Genomic DNA, 20679 nt, shown 5'->3' with positions numbered 1-20679 from the left:
CGGAGGAATTCCTGGAGGAATCCCCGGAGGAATTCCTGGAGGAATCCCCGGAGGAATTCCTGGAGGAATCCCCGGAGGAATTCCTGGAGGAATCCCCGGAGGAATTCCTGGAGGAATCCCCGGAGGAATTCCTGGAGGAATCCCCGGAGGAATTCCTGGAGGAATCCCCGGAGGAATTCCTGGAGGAATCCCCGGAGGAATTCCTGGAGGAATCCCCGGAGGAATTCCTGGAGGAATCCCCGGAGGAATTCCTGGAGGAATCCCCGGAGGAATTCCTGGAGGAATCCCCGGAGGAATTCCTGGAGGAATCCCCGGAGGAATTCCTGGAGGAATCCCCGGAGGAATTCCTGGAGGAATCCCCGGAGGAATTCCTGGAGGAATCCCCGGAGGAATTCCTGGAGGAATCCCCGGAGGAATTCCTGGAGGAATTCCCGGAGGAATTCCTGGAGGAATTCCCGGAGGAATTCCTGGAGGAATCCCCGGAGGAATTCCTGGAGGAATCCCCGGAGGAATTCCTGGAGGAATCCCCGGAGGAATTCCTGGAGGAATCCCCGGAGGAATTCCTGGAGGAATCCCCGGAGGAATTCCTGGAGGAATCCCCGGAGGAATTCCTGGAGGAATCCCCGGAGGAATTCCTGGAGGAATCCCCGGAGGAATTCCTGGAGGAATCCCCGGAGGAATTCCCGGAGGAATTCCTGGAGAAATACTAGAGGATTCGCTGAAGCTCAAGGGAGTCCTTGCTTCAATTCTCTTAAAAAAACCCTGAAGACCCATCCATACATCAATTGTGAAATGATGGGAACTACAAGAGCTCCTGGATGTCAAGAAGGTTAAGTTCGCATGTTGTTCAGCGTTTTCTCAACATTTCGTGTTAGAGACTTCAACGATATGATGTAAGTAAAGCGACGAACCTGGAACCTTGGACCTTGGGACAATCTTTTCATCCACATCGATCCCACTGTCCAGCTCTGCAAAACGACTCTTTTTATCGACAGCGCGAATTGTTAAGAGCCTTTTAAACTCCATTCCGCCAAGAAAATCCCATCATTACAACAACCATCCCCAACGTTGGCGTTGTACATATGTAGAGAGGTACCTACTGGGCCGGGATCGGGACAATCAAAGAAAGCGCTTTGCACATTCTCACCTCTCTCGGGTGCTGTTGTCGCTGTTGCTGGCGCGGTGCGGCGGCTACTAAGGCTGCACGGGGACGTGCCAAAAAAGAAGATCAGATCTCAAATCTGGGTCAACGCGGCACCACACTGCCAAGGCGCAGCGGCGCGCACCTGACGATGGATGATGGGAAATCGGCCCAAGGAAGTCAATGACGCCGCCGCCGTCACCGCGCCACCACAGCAATCGAACCGCGTGCTGCTGGCCGCGAGAGCCTTTTCGGTGGGCGCGATAATGAAAAGAAAATCAGTGTTTCTGATTGTCCGCTTGCGGTTTGATGGTCGTCGTCGTCCACAACGACGACGACGATGGTATTGAATTGTTGGCTTTGTTGGGCACAACCACCGCGCACCGCGCGCTCCCGGTTTGGATTTTTCTCGTGGCGGCGGTGCGGAGTTTAATCCCGACAACAATATACTTGACGCGATGCGCAAATTTAAGCGCGATAATGCGTACAAATTGCACGAGTTTGTTCGGCGGCTGCTGCTATCTGGCTGGAGGAAGAAGCGCACGAGCCACGAGGTGGATGATGCCTGAATGCGAATTGATCTTTTGGGGCTTTCGCAGCGGGAAATAATCGTGAAATTGATGTACGCGAGTCGCCTTTGAGCGCGGAGCGGTAAAGTGTGGACTTCAATTGAATGAGTGTCACCTGATGCGAATCTTGTAAATTGGATTGAAGATTGTGGTTTCTGGTGAAGGGGAGCGTTCGAAAGGCTGCTATTCAATGAAAAGAGATTTACGAATGTTTTCTCGTAATGAAGAAGTCTAGGAAAACTTTATACTTTTGGGAGGGTTGACAGGATTCACTGAAGAAATTTCTGGATACATTTTAGGAGAATCACAGCAGATTTTTTTTAGAAGAAGTTCTGCGGGAATTTCTGGAAGAATCACTGAAAAACTTTTCAAAGAAATCCCTGGAGGAGTTTCCAGAGAAATCACTGGAGAATTCCCAGGGGTATCTCTAGGGGAATACCTAGATGAATGCCTGGATGAATCCAAAGAGGAGTTCCTGGAGAAATCCCAGGATTAGTTTCTGTTGGAACCCCAGGAGGAGTTCCTGGAGGAATCCCAGGATGAGTTTCTGGAGGAATCCTAGGAGAAGTTCCTGGAGGAATCCCAGGAGGAGTTCCTGGAGAAATCCTACGCGGAGTTCCTGAAGGAATTCCAGGAGGAGTTTCTGAAGGAATCCCAGGAGAAGTTTCTGAATGAATACCAGGATGAGTTTCCAGAGGAATCCCAGAAGGAGTTACTGAAGGTATCTTAGGAGGAGTTCCTAGAGGAATCCCAGGAGCAGTTCCGGAAGGAATCCCAGGATGAGTACTCAAAGGAGTTCCAGGATGAGTTTCTGAAGGAATCCCAGGATGTGTTCCTGGAGGAATTTTAGGAGGAGTTCTTGGAGAAATCCCACGAGGATTTGCTGGTGGAATCCCTGGAGGAGTTTCTGAACGAATCCCGGGAGGAGTTTCTGAAGCAATCTCAGGATGAGTTCCCAGGTGAATCCCAGAACGAGTGCCTGAAGGAATCGCAGGATAAGTTTCTGAAGGAATCCCAGGATGAATTCTCAGAGGAGTCCCAGGAGGAGTTCCTGGAGGAATCCCAGGAGAAATTCCTGGCGGAATCCTAGGAGAAGTACCTGAAGGAATCCCAGAAGGAGTTCCTGGAGGAATCTCAGGAGGAGTTCCTGGAAGAATCCCAGGAGGAGTTCCTGGAGGAAATCCAAGAGGAGTTCCTGGAGGAAATCCAGTAGGAGTTCTTGAAGGAGATCCTGGAGGAGTCCCAGGAGGAGTTCTTGGAAAAATCCCAGGAGGATTTTCTGGTGGAATCCCAGGAGGAGTTTCTGAAGCAAACTCAGGATGAGCTCCCAGATGAATCCCAGGAGAAATTCCTGGCGGAATCCTAGGAGAAGTGCCTGGAGGAATCTCAGGAGGAGTTCCTGGAGGGACCCCAGGAGGAGTTCCTGAAGAAAATTCAGGAGGAGCTCCTGGAGGAGTTCCAGGAGGAGTACCTGGAGGAACCCCAGGAGGAGATCCGGAAAAAGTTCTTGAAGGAATTCAAAGAGGAGTAACTGTAGGAATATCGGGAGGAGTTCCTAGAGGAATTCCAGAAGGAGTTCCTAGAGGAATTCCAGAAGGAGTTCCTGGAGGTATTCCAAGAGCAGTTCCTGGAGGAATCCCAGAAGGAGCTTTTTGAGGAATCCCAGGAGCAGTTCCAGGATGAACCCCAGAAGGAGCTCTTGAAGGAATCCTAGGAAGAGTGCCTGGAGGAATCCTAGGAAGAATTCCTGGAGGAATTGCAGGACGAGATCCTGGAGGAATTCCAGGAGGAGTTTCTGGAGTGATTCCAGGAAGAGTGGATCCCAAGAGGAATTCCAGGAGGAGTTCCTTGACAAACCACTGGAGGCGTACCTAGAGGGATCCCAGAAGAAGTAACTAGAAGAATCCTAGGAGAAGTTCGAAGAGGAATCCTAGGAGAAGTTTTCAAAGCAGTCTCAGGAAGAGTTGCTTGGGAATTCCCAGACAAAGTTCTTGGGAGTATCCTTGAGAAACCTTATGACGAATTTCTGGAAGAATTCCAAGTGGAATTTCTGGAGAAATTCCAGGAGGAATTCTTGTAGGAATCGCAGGAAAAATTCGTGGAGGAATGACACAAGAAATTCTTGGAAGAAACCCAGGAGGAATTCATAACTTCAGGGAATATCTTTATCTCATTGGTTCCTTATGTAAGTGTAAAGCTTATGTGGCGATATCATAGAAGCAGCTACGAGTGGGCAACAAAGTTCAAGCTCTGTATCCTCAATCCAACAAGCATGCTGAATTTAAATCCCAGGTCTCATCCATTACAACCGATGTACTCAGCTGCAACCGTGCCAGTCAATAAAAGTATCGCCAAAGCGTAGTTACAGGGAGCCTTCACGATAGATAAAGAGTAAGAAGACTTCGTTCCTGCATAAGCAGCGAACCCCAGATCGCTCTAACTCTCACGCCACACTAATCTCACGCAATGGAGCGTCTACTTGACGCACGTCTCGCACAGGAAGTTCAGATCCCTCCCTCTGTTTGCCAGAAGAGGCTTTTGTCGCCACTTCCTGTGCGGCACCAACCAATCTACGTAAGTAAGTGTACGAATGTGACGAAAGTAGTACACCCAAACGAACACCCATGTGTCGCCGATCGCTATTAATTTATTAATTAGGTAACACAAATGTCGGTGTCCCACTGACTGCCAGAAAAAAATAACCCTTTCTCGGATATCCGCCGTCTGACCGACTGTGAAAAAAGTAGTTTCATTTTGGCCCACAAGAAAGACCCAATTCTCACACGGAGCGCGAAGCGCCCCGGAGTCTCTCGTTCGAACTAAGCGAATTAAAATAATTCGCTGTTGCCGACGACAACGACGACAACGACGCGACGGAGGACTACGATCGCCAGCGATCGCAGCGCGATCACAAGCCGATGTCATCGTCGCCGTCGTCGTAATCGAGTCCGATGAACGCGTGCGCTTTGACCGCGTCTGAGATCAAGTGCGACAGGGACAGGAGAGTGCGGTGGAGGGGTGAATTTATGGAGCCGGCCGGTTACCTCTCTCTGTGGGTTCGCGATAGTGATGTTGAACGAGGATGTGGTTGGTGAGGAATGGGGGTGTGTTTATGAGAGGAAGAATATGTTTCACACCGGTGAATTTTTTGACATAAATCGTCGCACAGGCAGTCTGCTTATAATAACAGAGCTCATTCACACGGCGTTTCGGTTGTTCTTCTGCGCAGGGATTCGAGAGGGTGACTGAAGAAAAGGTGGATGAGTGGGGATATGCTTTCCGGTCTAGATTCTGTGAATTTCGACAGCCACGAAAGCTTATGATTGAGATAAAATCACCAATCAGTTCTACCTCCGTCGAAAACTAATTCATCCGTTCAACTAAGGATCCGTCAAAAATATCTTTCAGGCATAGATGCAGTATTTGAGATCGATATCCAATAAATCGTATCGCGGCTTAATACTTTTTTGTTTATCTGTTAAAGTAAAAAAACAATCAATGGAAACAAAATGTCGCTTACAATACGGAACACTACAGTTTGAGGAAAATATCTAAAAACTGTAGTCAGTAAGCTTACGCAAGAATGAAGCTCAAAAAGTCTGATTGAAGCCACCAATCGAAAGTGTTTCTTGGAAAAAATAGAAGCATTACATGCGACACCCAGTAGATTCTTTCTGCAACACTGTATCAAATAATAACATCCATTCCCTCTCGATCAACTTTTTTCATCAGGAGCATTCGTTTGAATGATCGAAAGCCCTGATTTTCAACTGTCAGCTACCATTCTTCATTATAACTACTGCACTGCACACACGCATATTCATTTCAGCAGTAGTCAGCGCCAAAAAGCTCTTGATTAGTTCCAGCTTCATTGGAACGCGAACGAAAGCCCCCTCTCCTCAATTCCCTTTCGACTTCAAAGAGTAAGATAGGGAAGGTAGCACAGAATAATTAATTCAGTAATCTTGAATGATTGACGTACCTCGGATTACTTGCAAGATTCGGGTATGCTCCTCGACGCGATACGATAGGGAGAGCCGTTGCGGCGATGGCTCACTCTCCCAAGTCCCAACGACGCGACGACTGGGTTGCGTAAATTAAAAATCCTCCCCGTTGTCGTAGGACTCTTTGTATGGGTGCAGAAGCACAGCGCAGCACTAGCACAGTCCGTCAGATAGTCAGAGGCGATCCAGTAACCGTGCTGATTAGAAAATTTGAAATATTTTTGAATGCTTTTGGCCGATCGAATCGCAATCGGGATCGATCCGATCGAGAAAATTGAGCATGGCGAAGAAGGCAGGGGCGGTTTAAAGAATCTAAGGGATTAGATTCTGGCGAATTTGCTAGGCAAACACTGCTGAGGTCGTAGAACGGATTCTTATGAATCCGTATGATGGATTCTGGTGAAACTGTAATATGAGCTGTGGTGAATTCATAGGAATGAATTGTGAATACTTGTGAATTCATAAGTCTGGAGCATACGTATGACTGCTGCTGGTGAATTCACAGGCCGTATTGTAGTAAAATCAAAACCGTACGAGCTCATCGTAAAATGAATTCATAGAATGAATTTTGGTGCATTCGCTCGTTGGTAACTGCATACCAAAAAAAAAACTGACGGCAAATTACTGACGAATTTATTAGTTGAATTTCAATAAATCCTTACGCTGAATTTCAGCGAAGCTGTTAGATGGTATATTATGGATCTGTTGAAGGGGTTTTAAAATATGTGTTGGATGAATTCTAAGCATTCTGTTGAACGCGTTCGGAGGAGGAGATATGGGACAGAATATATTATATTTTTAGGATGGTGACCCCAATCTTTTGATCGGGAGTGTATGTATGTGGATTTTTTTTGTTTTTTTTTATAGAGCTACTCCTAATTACTGAGAAAGTTTTCCGACTATAAAAGTGGTTGGATGATGAAATTTGACTGTGATTATTAGAAAACCCTGGATAAAATACTCCTGAATATTGATTTAATTTTATTTTTTTAATCAAATATTGAGTATTACGGAATCTGGTGACATCGGTGGAGAACTTTTATAGTGTTCTATGAATAGGAGGCAATCAGTGAAGTACTAGATTGAAAGTAGTGAGCTGGATTTTTGTATGGTGAGATGTTCAATTCTCCATTTCTGCAATGAAATGGTTCAAACAGCGTGGGTATTATGATTTCTTGACTAATTCGATGCTGTTTGAGCAAAAGTTTGGGTAACTGTGTTGTTGAAGTTGCATGAAATAAATAATACAACAACAAAGTTACCCAAACTTTTGCTCAAACAGCATCAAATTAGCCAAGAAATCCTATAACCCACGCTGTTTGCACCAATTCATTGCAAAAATGGAGAATTGAACATCTCACCATACAAAAATCCAGCTCACTACTTTCAATCTGGTACTTCACTGATTGCCTCCTATTGCAGGTGAAAAGCACGGGAACATCCCAGAAGTATTCCCATAGCAATATGTTACTAACTTCCTAAATGGATTTCAAAAGGACTTCTGACAGGAAGCTCAAGTTGAATTAATAGACAAAATTTTCAACATTTGTTTTTTAAACATTTCACGTGTATTTTACAGTGAAGAGAATTGTCAGACAAAAGAGGCACAAAACAAGAGACAAAGAAGACGCGGCGATTACTTCTTAACCCAACTGGTAACAGATAATGACATGATCTTGAATTTTTTGTTGCAGACAAAACGGAAGCTGAATTTGTTGCGTACTTTTCAACTCGTGACTAATCAATTATTACTAATCCAAAATCGAAACTTTTTGATGATACATCTTGAGCAGCGTTGCAGTGTTTACCGACTTGAAGTTACCGCTCGAAAATCACAATGCAAGGCTTAAAAATCTGTAAACTCGTGGTGCACGATCTCTGTCCTATTCTGTTCAAGTTTGCACAAACCTATGTCGCATTGGGTAGAATGTCGCAACAAATTCAGGTTGCGACATTGTCGTTATTGTTGCGCGATGGTTGACTTTGATTCACTGGCAGTGTACGCAGAATTTGCCCCCGCAAGCGAAAAATAGGCAACAAAGAAGGCACGGCAACAACGCTTTGTTTTTTCGTTAGCAGATAATGACAAAATCGCTCCCGAGTTTGTTCACAACAAAAACGGTAGGAATATTTGTCTCGTTCTATTCACATCGTGATGTTCGCATTGTTTTACAAGTGAAACTCGATTCTAAGGTTTGCAAGAGTCTTAACTCGTCCAAATGCTTATAAATTCGATGATGTGGGTAAAAAATTTCAGCAGAAAAGCCGGAATATCGTTACACGCACGGCAAGCGATGTTTGCTTTGTTGCTCTCATCGCCTGACATGCGTTTGTTACGGAGCGCCTTTGTTACCAACATGCACCGCTTAGAACAAAGCGTTTGTTTTTCGGCGTGATCCGTTTTTCGTACCCTGTTCACTGGTATTTTACAATCCTTGTGAAAATCTCATGAAAACTAAGATGAGCTCGACAAACGTAGGACAAACCGCGTGCTTAGCCTGACATCATTTTAAATTATTGATTAAATTGGGAAAAAATCCACAGCTCAGGTGAGATTTGAACTCACGACCCTTATTCGCTAGACAAGTGCTTCACCAACTAAGCTACCGAGCAAATTAATGACACGGCAACTTAGTTCTCATAAGGTAATTCAAATCTCATCGATCTATATCATCTTCACCTAAACCGCAAATATAACCATCTCTGTTGTACATATGTACGACGAGCGAAAGCGATTTATTTATTGTTTGAAACTGTTTGCCTATCGTACAGGCAACGCTTCCCCAACGACTGTGTAGAGGAAGAACAATTGCTACCTGGAAGGCGATCAAACGTACCTAGAGGTAGATGCTCATGAAAACATGCTAAATCATTTCAGTGCATTTTAGGAGGCTTCAGAGGAATACAGGAAACTTCAGTTGAGCTTCATAGCGTTTAATGCGATTGTGGACGTTACCGCAGGTTTCAGAGGAATTTTTGGGGGTTTCGTAGGCTCTCAAGTGAGCTTCATATGGATTGCAGAGAGAGAGGGGGTTTCAGAGCTGTTGAATTGCATTTGAGAGCGGTCAACAAAGTTTCAGAGGGACCTCAGGGAGCTCACAGGTTTTCTGAGCTTCAGGGGAGTTTCAAAGGCGTTCCAACACACATTAATGCTGTACAACAGCTGAATAAGCCACTCTCAAGCTTGATTTTGAAATTTTTGACTGAATAAGTTTGAATAACAATAACAGCGTCATTGTTATTTGAGGTTTGAATTCGTTTCTGGAAGTATCAGAGGGACTTCGTTTGCTTTCAAATGTGTTTCATGGGGGTTTTAGCGAGAAGGTGTCCAGAGGCATTTCAAGGAGGTTCAAGGCGTTTTGAGGCATTTCAGGACATTTTCAGGAGATGTCAGAGTGATTTTGAGGGCTCTTAGGTGAGCTACACGGAACGGACGTCTTAGGGGGTTTCAGAGGCATTGCAAGCATTTCAGGAAGTTTCAAGAGGTTCCAAGAGGGAACTACACAAGGGGGGGGGGGAGTTAGCATGGTTTCAGATGCGTTTCAGGACGTTCCAAGTGATTTCAAAGAGATTGTAGTGGTCTCCACATGCTCTCACGGGACCCTTGAAAGTATTTCAAGGCGTTTCAAAGACGTCTCATGGCGGTTCAAGCTGATTCAGAGTGTTTGTAATGGGTATCTTATGCTTTCAGAAAAGTTTCATGGATGTTTCAAAGGCCTTCCTAGGCGTATGTTGAAAACAGGGCCTACGGGACACAGCTCTTTCAGCAAGGCAAGTAAAACACTGAGTTGAACTTTGCTATAGCATGGAGCTATATAAGCTATATAAAAACCATTTTATTAAAATAACATAAATTAGAACATAAAAAAAACTTACATCTACGGTGCTTTCCCCCCTTCGGTCTTTTGTTTTCACTTCTATTCAGTGACATCCCAAGTAACAAAATTAATTTTATAATGCTTTTGAAGTATTCTTCAACACCTGTTCTTTAAAACCATGCATAAACAAAATTGCTCTGCAACACGACATCAACTCAACCATAAACCCGCCATAAGACCAAAGAGGCCCATCCTAAGATGCTCTTGGAGAGTTGTTTTTAAATTTCTCTTAAAACTTGTTGTACTTCCTACCCAAGTAACACAGAAAACATCTTTGAAAATAAACTTCAAAAAAGATGTTGTAATGCAGTACTACAATCGTATCTGTACACATCTTATGTTGAAATCCTGTTTTAATAATGTTTATAAAAAACAAGCTGCTGAAAAATCTCATCAGCCTCACTACAAGTTTTAATAACGTCAATTTTACGTTGATTACACAATAATGTTGTATCATCACCTTCTTTCAAATAAAGATGATATGTAAAACATCAGCAGCACATAGTTATAACTTTTGGGCTCGAATATGTTAGGAATACGCTATTATTACGTATTAAATACGTAAATGAGCAAGTTTATCAATTCACTGTTTCTTTTCACTAAGTTGAACATTATTTATGAAACATCTCTTGTACTTCAAAATACAACACAATTTTACTATGATAGCATCCATATATTCAATACTTTACGATTGTTGGTACTTGGGACTTCATATTTCGTTATTGTTCAGGGTACGTATGTGCTAAATAGGTAAACGCATAGGTGTTCTCTTAAACGCTTGATGACTGTAGAACACCTTTTAAACCTGAATGGCTCGAAATAAGAAAGCCATAATTGAATCTCACTTAAATATCAGGTCTCCCATCATCCTATAATCACTTAAAGTACTTACGTGGCGGCTAAATCAATCTTAAAAACTGTGAACAAACCTGAGAAATATTAAAAAGCAATTTATTCTCTCAAAGTTTGTTATTGTATTTGTATTTGTATTTGTATTCGTTCATTGATTCAACGGACTGATTTTAGTCTAATTGAATATTCTTAACCTAAAAGTTTACAGGAATAAGTCATGAAAAGCACAATAAAATCGTTCTTAATTAATCGATGGCTTAAAAATCAACAACTATGCACTAATTTAACCGTTCACAAAATATGTCTACGTTTACACAGAAAGACAGCAAATTACACATAACACGTTAAGAATTCTAAAACAAATTTTCAGGTTTCCAAGCAGCCTGCCTTTTCTTGAATTCTCGAAATTTGACGTTTCCTGGCCATGTCGACGACTTCATAGCGGCAGATTTCCATCTACTATCCAACGAAACTTTGAATGAAACGTAACCCAGCGTAGTGCAGTCGACCCATCGTGGAACGAGCTTCCGAATATTTTCGCATTCACCATCAGGGGCACCCAAACATCTCGAAACCATTTGCTGGATGTCTCTCTCTGTGACACTCCCATCAATATTTGTGAGCACCAACGCAAAACTATCACCTATCTGATCGGTATTCGGTTGCGAATTATCAAGCGCGAACGATGTTCCACTGTGTGAGTTTTCTTCTCTAGGATCGATTTCGTTTTGCGGTGAAAGGGTTGGAGTAGAATGTCGCATCACGGCGTCCGAGGGAGATGTGGCGTTGTTAGAAACAATGGACATTATCGCATCAACCTTTGCTTTTAATTCTTTCACATCACGATGCAGTACACATTTGTTATCCTGCGGGGTTCGAGCCGCTGGCTTTCCTTGCCTTTCTCTCCATCGTAAAAACTCATCAACACAATCATCACAAAGCCAGAAACTGTTCCTATTAGGTGGCGAAACGGCTGCAACAGCTTCTTTGTTGAGTCCGACACATGTAGCGTGGTATACATCGGTACACAATCCATTGCAACAAACGAACGGCTGCTCTTTCGTATCAACTTGATCCAAGCAATTACGGCAGATCATGGCGCACTCGACCAAACAGTTTATTTCCAATATTTCCACAAAGCAACGATGGACTCAGGGCATATAGTGTGAAAAACATCAACTGCAGAACGGCGATCGTAATTCCACGAAATTACAATATTTTTCCGACACAATTTCAACCAAAAATTAACAAAATCAGCTAGCGAGAAACTAATGCCCCCCTTCTCCAACGACTCTCACACACACAACTTGTTATACTAATGTTCAAAACAAGTATCCAAATACATCGTTGGATGCGATTTGGTAATGAATGTTTAAACAACGTTACCATGATGTTTTTTAGTTGATTCGATAAACAAGTTATATATATGTTCAAAAGATGTGATTTAAACGTATTTGTAATGTTTTGGTTTTTCCCTGTTAATAAATTACAGTGTCTGCTAAAAAGTTCTGCATTTATACTTTTATGTACAACCATTTTTCGTCTATAAATGTTTCTCCCAATAGTTACTCTCTGGGACAGTTTAAACATTTTATTAATCAATATAAATTCCTCATTCTTAATGAATACAAATGCTACTGTCCAAATGTACATCATCAGAACATCATAATTGAAAAGTGCATTCCAAAACTTCCAGACGGCACTGTGTGATGAAGCCACCATGTTGCATGTTTAAATGTTTGCACCAAAATCTTGCAAAATCCAGAGAGATGACAGAAACTTCTCTTGTTGTTTCTAATCCGATGAAAAGCGAATGAATTTATGCAGAGTGAATGTGTTTATTTCACCATAAATTTTGGATGGCACATGAAATTAAGTCATAGGGATTATTCGTCAAGGTGGTAAATTACTAATGGAATATAAGGCTTGAACATTATTTAGCGCCATTAAAAAAATCTCGTAATGGGTTTCATATTTATTTACACAGCGTGCGTTTGGCAAACTAAGATTACCATGCTAGTAACACGCAAGTATTAACGATGTTCCTGAGAACATACTCAATACATAATTTTAAGTTATAATAATGTATTGTAAAACATCTTTAGAAACATAAAAGATGTTTTATAAGCCGCCATTTTTTGCGCTTTTTCAGTGATATAGGTGTACGAAAATACGTTTTCTGCATTTGGAATAAAACATTGACATTTGTTTGAAACATGTATTATATACATTATTGTAACAAGTTGTGTTGCTTGGGTAAGTTGTCCTCAAGACGAATTGCTCTCTCCTTGTAGAATTCTTCAAGTGCACGATAAAACGATAATAAATTTGTCAGTGTTGTTGCTGATGCAGCTTTTATGTCGACAGAAAAGTTTGGTGAATTAAATTGAAATTAAAAACACAATGAAAATGACACATTATTGTAATCGGGATTAATTTATTACACAAAGTGGAAATATTTCCGTGGTGTAACAAGGATGCCAAATGCCAAGCGAAATTCATCGTATATATGTTGCAAGATACTTCCATAAATTGCAACGCGCTTCCATTATAACGCACTAACAAAATATTTAAAAATATTATTCCTGGTCATGCGAACATTGCTCATGAGTTTTCTCAACATGGCTTCCATTGAAATCTAGGCCGGTGGTCGGTCCATCATCGATGGTTTTAATCAACATCACCATAAGATCGTCTTAAATTTCTTTCAACTCATGCCAGAGCTAAAAGCATAACTCAAGAATACTAGGATTTATAACGTTCTCAATGGTCTCCATCAAGAACGTCTTAAATTTATTTCATCTTATGCAAGGGTAAGAAGTATTACTCAAGAGTACTCAAGTTTATAACGTTCTTGATATAGGTTTATGCAAACTCCGCCAAGAACGTCATAAAACATGTACGCCAAATTGTAAACAAACAATAAATTATCGCACCGCGGTGATTTTGTGAATCTCGTCCGATGAATTTATTTATCAGCCCGGTACCGTTGCCAACCAGGCAGACCTTTTTCGATAACTGACCTTGATGCGGTGCAGTGCCTCATTCCTCCGGTCAGCACTTCCAACAGGTAAGTAGTTGTTGATTTTGAAGATCGATGATTGGAACCCCGATTGCACGGGAAACGACGTCCTAGATGACCATACCCACCTCATTTCGAATGCTGCAACCGGAGGAACTTGGCACTGCTCCGCGTTGCGGTTGGGTTTCCGGGTAGGTGTTCTTGATTGGCAGCAATAATGGATCGATGAGAATCAAAATCTGATGCTTGAGTTTTTTCTTGTATTTTCATGTACCAAACTATTCTTATGCGAGAACAGTTACTCTTGATCAAGAACGGATGATTGAAGATAACTACAAGAACCTTATAAAACTGAAAATAAGTTCAACAGTTCTTGTTGTGTTTATGGTTTTATGAACTGAACTTCAAGTATTCTTGAAGGTGTTTTTAAAACCACATATTGACGAAGAATAGTTGTGCTCAGCTGAAACTCCGATAAGATCATCTAGAATATGCAATGTTCCGATAAAACTATCATAAAAACAAATAAAACCAAAGAGAATTAAGATTGTTACTTGGGATGTTTGACGGAACGAGAATGACAGATAACACAAAGTATACACAATCAACTCCGACGCTGTGCTGGGGTCCGCAAACTATATTCTCACGTAGCAGCGTATCAGAGGCTTTTGACAGGTTTTAAGGGGTTTTGAGGGACTTTAGAAAGGTTCACGGCGCACGTTTTGGGAAGCACTGAGTTGGATAACGAAACATTTCAACTTCTTTGAATAAATAAAAAAAAAACTGTGTGGCTTCTGGATCGTGCGACTAGTACCACCAAGCATTTAGTAGCATCATGCTGAGGTGTGCGGCTTCAATTCCCGCCGCTGCTGTCAAAAAAAGTTTTCGGCATGCTAGTCAGTTGTCTAGTGTCGGGCTTCTATCAGAGAGTGAATAGTTCACTGGAAGCATTGAACGTGCCATGTCTCAAAAAAAAATCAGTGCACATAGTTATTGGCTCTTTTTTATCTCTATTAACCTTTCAATAGTCGCTGTTGTATTTTTTAAAATACGTTGAAAAAATATCGCTTGTTGTATACAGCATCAGCGTAGTGCATTAGTGGAAGGTTAACGCCACGCTTGTTCATCCCGAGACCCATATCTCTTCCGAAGCGAAAAACATTTTGTGAGTTTGTCGGAAGTGATTTTCAATCTCAGGTCCTTGGTGTGATGGTCATGTGCTCTAACCTTCCGGGTTTGCTCCACAATTTGATAAAAATTTGACGTCTTGAACAGATCACAAAAAATAAAAGCAGATTAGCAGTACTTCAGTGTGTATACTACTCGACCAGAAGCACATAACAAGATTATAACAAAATTATAACAACTGTTGTTAGAAATAACAATAGTTGATATAACTCTGTTGTAAGGATATTTCCATGTGAATATCCATAACAAAATTATATTAACATTTGTTATTATTTAAGTAACAAAATTATAACGAAACTTGTTTCATTCGTTTCAACAGATGTATAACAACATTTGTTATATTATGCATTATAATATAATTGCCACTAACATAATTTCGTTACACTTTTGTTGCAATCTTTGTTATATTTTTTGTAACAAAAATATTTCAGACTTTTTGAGTTGTCGCGAAAAAGATTGAAAATTTATGTTATTTTGGTCACTCGAGCCAAGAGATTTGAAACAAAACTTGTAACAAATTTGTTCTTTAATATATAACTTGTTATAATTTTGTTATGATTTCACAAGTTTAGTCTAACAAAATTTGATATAATCTTGTTATGATTATATCTCAACTTGTTATATTTTTGATTTGATTGGAACGAGTTTTGTCAGATTTTTTTTGTAGGCCGTTAGTTGGCCTACATGTTTTATAACAACCGTTGTTACGAAAATCATTGTAACAAAATAACACAACCTGTAATAAATGATGGGAAGGGGCTGTCCATAAACCACGTGGTCATTTTTTGAGAGTTTCCGAATACAGAATACAAATCAACTTAGCATTAACCATCAGAAATTTCAGATACGTTGTAACACCATTCCGTAACTTTTTCATGCATAGTTTACTATATTGTCAGGTGTTCTCCTTTAAACCGATGCAACCATTTATATTTACAATAACTTATACTGTTTAGGTACTATGACAAATTGAAATTTTTCAGCACTATAAGCTGAGAAAGTTAGTGTAACCTAATACGCACACGAAGCTTCTACTGCTACTCAACACTTTCGATCCTGCTACGAACCCTCCTGAACCCGACCCTGTCCCGTGGATCGTAGCTCCACCCCGCAATCCGACGACGCGTCGACGCCAACCCGAGGCAGTTTATCGAAATTAAGAAATAAAGGGGGCCAAATTCATCCCCCCGCCGAATAAAAGCTCAAACTTACATCGTCATCGTCGTGGATAGAACTGCGCTCATCATCAATCAAAATCAATTGATTTTTGCTCAGGTCATCGTCACAGTCGTTATTTGAATTACCACCACCGCTACCGCTGCTGGATCGACCGGCGGCGGCGGCCGTCATCGACGCCAGATTGTTGTTGGTGTCATTTCTGGAGCTGATGGTGGTGCTGTTGTTGTTGCTATCACTGCCGCCGCCGACGCCGCCGGCCATCAGCTGGTGGTTCCCTACCACTACGGAGTTCAGATCCATCGGTCCACCACCCAGCTGGTGGTGATGATGACCTCCTCCGCCGCCGAAGTGATGCGGATCCAGATGGTGCAGGTGATGATGGTGATGATGATTTAGTGGTTTCATAATCTCCATGTTACTCTTGAGGATCTCGTTCAACGAGTGGTGCCGAAGATCGGTTATCTGAGCCGGACCAAGCTCAGCCGCAAGTTCGTGGGACTTCATCTTTCTGGAGTTCACGTAGGTAGCACTATCAAAACTTCACTAATCTCAACGCTTCTTGAGCGGGAGAGCGTTACACGTGTTGCGGCGATCGTGTCAACCGGCGGCGACCGCGTACAAACCGGACGATCGTCAATCAACAGTTCGCCACAAATCTTCACTGAGCGGGAGATCACTTGTCTTACAACAGCACTGGACGTCCCGCGATCACTGCTGGGTCCCGCCGTGGCATGTCTTCGGAAATGATAAATCGTTTCGGAGGTCGTAAAAATGCACCGCACAGCTATGAATGGCACGCACCCAGATTCTTCCAGGGGGAAATGTCACGATCGCTGTGGCTACACAACTTCAAAGCTAAAAACTATCACTAAATAACACAAAACGGACGAACGGGTCGTGTTTACACGAGCGATCAACCGACAACAGAAAAAAAATAATCGAAACGGAAGAAAACGGTTGGATGGCACACGCGAATTCGGGGCCCCGCGACGGACGACGCGATGCGTACGATCGGAGTATCACATGTAAACTACACACCGCTGGGTCGCTAATAATGGCCTCTAGCTATGTTTATGTTTTTATCGTTGTCCACTACATCCACGCAGCGCACAAGTTCTTCTCTCCGTCCGTCGTCGTGGTTATCGTCGGTCGATCGGGACCCCGTCGAGGTCCTCTCAATGCCATAACAAAAAACCGAGTTTTTCGATTCTTTGGATTGCTTCACAGGTGCAGTGCGGCCGCTCGAGACTCTCCGCTGTGCTGTGAGCGTGAGAGAGTCCGTCGAGGATCGCGCACATTTCTCCCGGTGCACGGAGAAAGAGAGCACGCCCGGACCGGGGAGTCCAGAGAGTCCGATCTTGGGGTCTTTCCAGCCACCACCCGTCAAGACACGCGACTTTTAATCATCGGTTTTGTTTTGCTTTTTTCCACCTCGAACTTTGCGGACCCCCTTCATGAGAAACCGCAGCTCAGCAGACAACCGAATGAAGGCGTCGTCGTCGTCGTCGTGCTTTGATCGATGCTTGCGGTTCGGGTGACAAATTGCGCCCAGCGGAGCGATCGGCTGTGATCGTTGTGTAAGGTCCTTGACGACAAAGGAAACTGCATCTCGAGGGGGTGAGTGTGGTGCATGCGAGGACGCGCGGAAAGTATTCAGCGATGTGGGTCAAAGAGTTTGGATCCGGATCAAATGCAAAGCTTGTTTGAATACAATTTGATATCGTGGGTCTGTCTGTACGTGCGCGCGCGATCAGGTTTTCGGCCACGAGCGCGAGGCCGCGCGCAGGTCAATGGGGTTGGTGTGTACCTACATACAGTCTACTTTCCAAGAGGACACTTGAGATTCTCGAGTGCGGGTCCGAAATCAATTCATGTCGAATAAGTGAAGCGTGAAATTCGTGTTAAGATAACATTCGGAGAAAGGGTCCGGAATGGGAATGGTCCTCGGTATGGAGGTTCATAGGAAATACTGTTGCCTTTAAAATAAAATCGTAGCGACAACTGGATTTTTAGTTCATATGGGTATGAATACTAAGGTGATTATTAGATTTTTTGAGACGCTGTTCTCCATAATACTATCTATTTAATCTGGACTCTACAATGGAATTTAATACACAAATCGAATAAATCTAATGATTGTCTGAGATGGATTACACTGGATCCTTATGACAAATTTTGGGACGGATTCTACTGAATTCGCTGGATAGATTTTACTGAATCCGTGGGACCGATACTGTTGAACCTGTGAGACGGATTATATTGAACTCGTGGGATGAATTCTACTGAATCCGTGGGACGAAACCTACTGAATTTATGGGACAGATTCTACTGAACCCGTGCGATGGATTCTACTGAATCCGCGGGACGAGTTCTACTGAATGCGAGGAACAGATTCTATTGAATCCGTGGGACGGATTCTACTGAATTTGTGGGACGGATTCTACTGAATCCTAGACTGAATCCGTGGGACGGATTCTACTGAATCCGTGGGACGAATTCTACTGAATCCGTGGGACAGATTCTACTGAATCCGTGGGACGGATTCTACTGAATCCGTGGGACGGATTCTACTGAATCCGTGGGATGGATTCTACTGAATCCGTGGGACGGATTCTACTGAATCCGTGCGACGGATTTTACTGAATCCGTGGGACGGATTTTACTGAATCCGTGGGACGGATTTCACTGAATCCGTGGGACGGATTCTACTGAATCCGTGGGACGGATTCTACTGAATCCGTGGGACGGATTCTACTGAATCCGTGGGACGAATTCTACTGAATCCGTGGGACAGATTCTACTGAATCCGTGGGACGGATTCTACTGAATCCGTGTGACGGATTCTACTGATTCCGTGGGACGGATTCTATTGAATCCGAGCGACTGATCCTACGGAACCCGTGCGACGGATTCCATTGTATCCGTGGGACGGATTTCATTGAATCCGTGAGACGGACTCCATTGAATCCGTGGGACCGATTCCATTGAATCAGTGGGACCGATCCCATTGAATCCGTGGGACCGATCCCATTGAATCCGTGGGACAAATTCCATTGATTCCGTGGGACCGATTACATTGAATCAGTTGGACGGATTCCATTGAATCCCTGGAACAGATTCCTCTGAATCCGTGGGACGGATTCCACTGAATCCGTGGGACGGATTCCACTGAATCCGTGGGACGGATTCCACTGAATCCGTGGGACAGATTCCACTGAATCCGTGGGAAGGACTCCACTGAATCCGTGGGACGGACTCCACTGAATCCGTGAGACGGATTCCACTGAATCCATGGGATTGATTTCACTGAATCCGTAGGAAAAGTTTTACTTAATTATTGAGAAAAATTCTACTGGATGCATTGGACGGGTTCACTCTGGGACTGTACTAGGATGATGTTGTCCTGCCGATTTCATTTATTTCTAGCTTATTTTAAATTTTGAACACATCGCTGTGCGAATTCAGTGCAACAAAATTGATCCAGGTATAAGCAACCTTATTCGGCAATGACGATGTTTGTTCCACTCTCATTTTGCTTGGAATTTACTAATGCCACCATTACCGTAGGCAGAAATCCCCGTACAGTCGCATAATCTCCAAACCCAATTGCGGAAAGGTTGACCACTTCGCCCAACGCAACGGCAGCAGCTGTGGCTGCCACACATTCGCGCACCCAGCGAAAGGAAGCCCCCAACAAAAAAGGCGACGCTCTTTATCTGTTTAAACTTCAATAAAATAGTTTTTTATTCACGAAATGACACACATGCGCTGGTGCTGGCTGCTGTGCTGTGGCCAGTTGGCGCGATCCAAGTTGCGCTGCTGGTGGCTTCATTCGCCGCCAAAACTAGCTTCTAGCTTTGGACCGCGAGTTCGACTGCCAAGAAGGGAAATGGCAGGGTTTTTTTTCGCTGGTATTGAAGTGTGTTATTCCGGTGAAGATAGCACAGAATGACAAAAACTGAAGCGAATCTCTTGGAAGCCGAGTTACCGTAAGCTCTTTAGATGGAAAGGAGGTGTGGTAAGTCCAACGTATCGCACTTAATTTGCGCAAATGTGTATAATTGCGCAGGGGAGATTGGAGCGGATGATTGGGAGAGAAGCTGCGATTAAATTGTATTTGGTTATTTGGTGAAAAATTTGCTATTTTAGTTGAATAATGAAGCAGATGTTGCTGTTTTGGGTTAACCGTATTGGTTGTATTGCATAAACGAATGGCAGTACTTATGAGTTATTACCTTTGTTTCATTTGTTTCAATTATAACAAAGTGGCACATTGTATCCCGTTGAAAACCGTAAAATCTGTAGCCCTATTACCACACCTCGGTACATGCACAAAAAAGTCGCAAACCGAATCACGATTCCAAAACGCATTCACACGTGAAACCCGATCCGAGCCGAGCGACTTGACCCAGCATGCAGCGACGAACCCCCTTCCCAGTCGAACGATATCCCACCACAGCGAGCCAGCAGTCCTACGACCAAACCAATTCTATATCAATGCTACTTTGTAGCATCGATCGTCACAATATTTGCAATAATTTTCATTCATAAATTCACACAAGCCGCCAAGTCCACCCTTTCCCTCGTTTTCACGAATTTTGCGCTGTGTCGTCGTGGAACTGTGCTGAATATATTCGCACCAACCAGCCAAGGCTGGGCTCCCGAAGTCATCGCAATATACCAGCAGAAGTGGGGGAAGAAGGTTAAAATGTATCTATAGGAAAAATTTCGTTGAAATTTGATGGAATTGTGAGAGATTTATACAGTACTGTTTAACATTTTTGGCCATGCATTTGGTGGTATTCCATTGTAGCTTGCTTGAAAACAAAACTTCTCTTGGAAAGAA

At 43.1% G+C, this 20679-nt stretch overlaps 1 protein-coding gene across 5 annotated transcripts in view; it reads right to left on the bottom strand.

The window, feature by feature from the left end:
- Positions 1–20679, bottom strand: part of LOC109408342 (transcription factor AP-2-epsilon) — a 254560-nt gene that overhangs the window by 127887 nt on the left and 105994 nt on the right. The window contains exon 1 of one of the 5 annotated variants that reach the window (XM_062856071.1): positions 15867–18320. The exons of the other annotated variants lie outside the window; for them this stretch is intronic. Coding sequence (XP_062712055.1) covers positions 15867–16337 — 471 coding nt within the window. The 5' untranslated portion in view covers positions 16338–18320. Of the gene's footprint in view, positions 1–15866; positions 18321–20679 lie in introns of those variants that run through there. 5 annotated transcript variants of the gene reach the window in all.

Source organism: Aedes albopictus, chromosome 3 (genome assembly GCF_035046485.1).
Source record: "Aedes albopictus strain Foshan chromosome 3, AalbF5, whole genome shotgun sequence".
NCBI classification, from domain to species: domain Eukaryota; kingdom Metazoa; phylum Arthropoda; class Insecta; order Diptera; family Culicidae; genus Aedes; species Aedes albopictus.
Note: the sequence above shows the minus strand (reverse complement) of the source record. Positions and strands in the feature narration are given on the sequence as shown.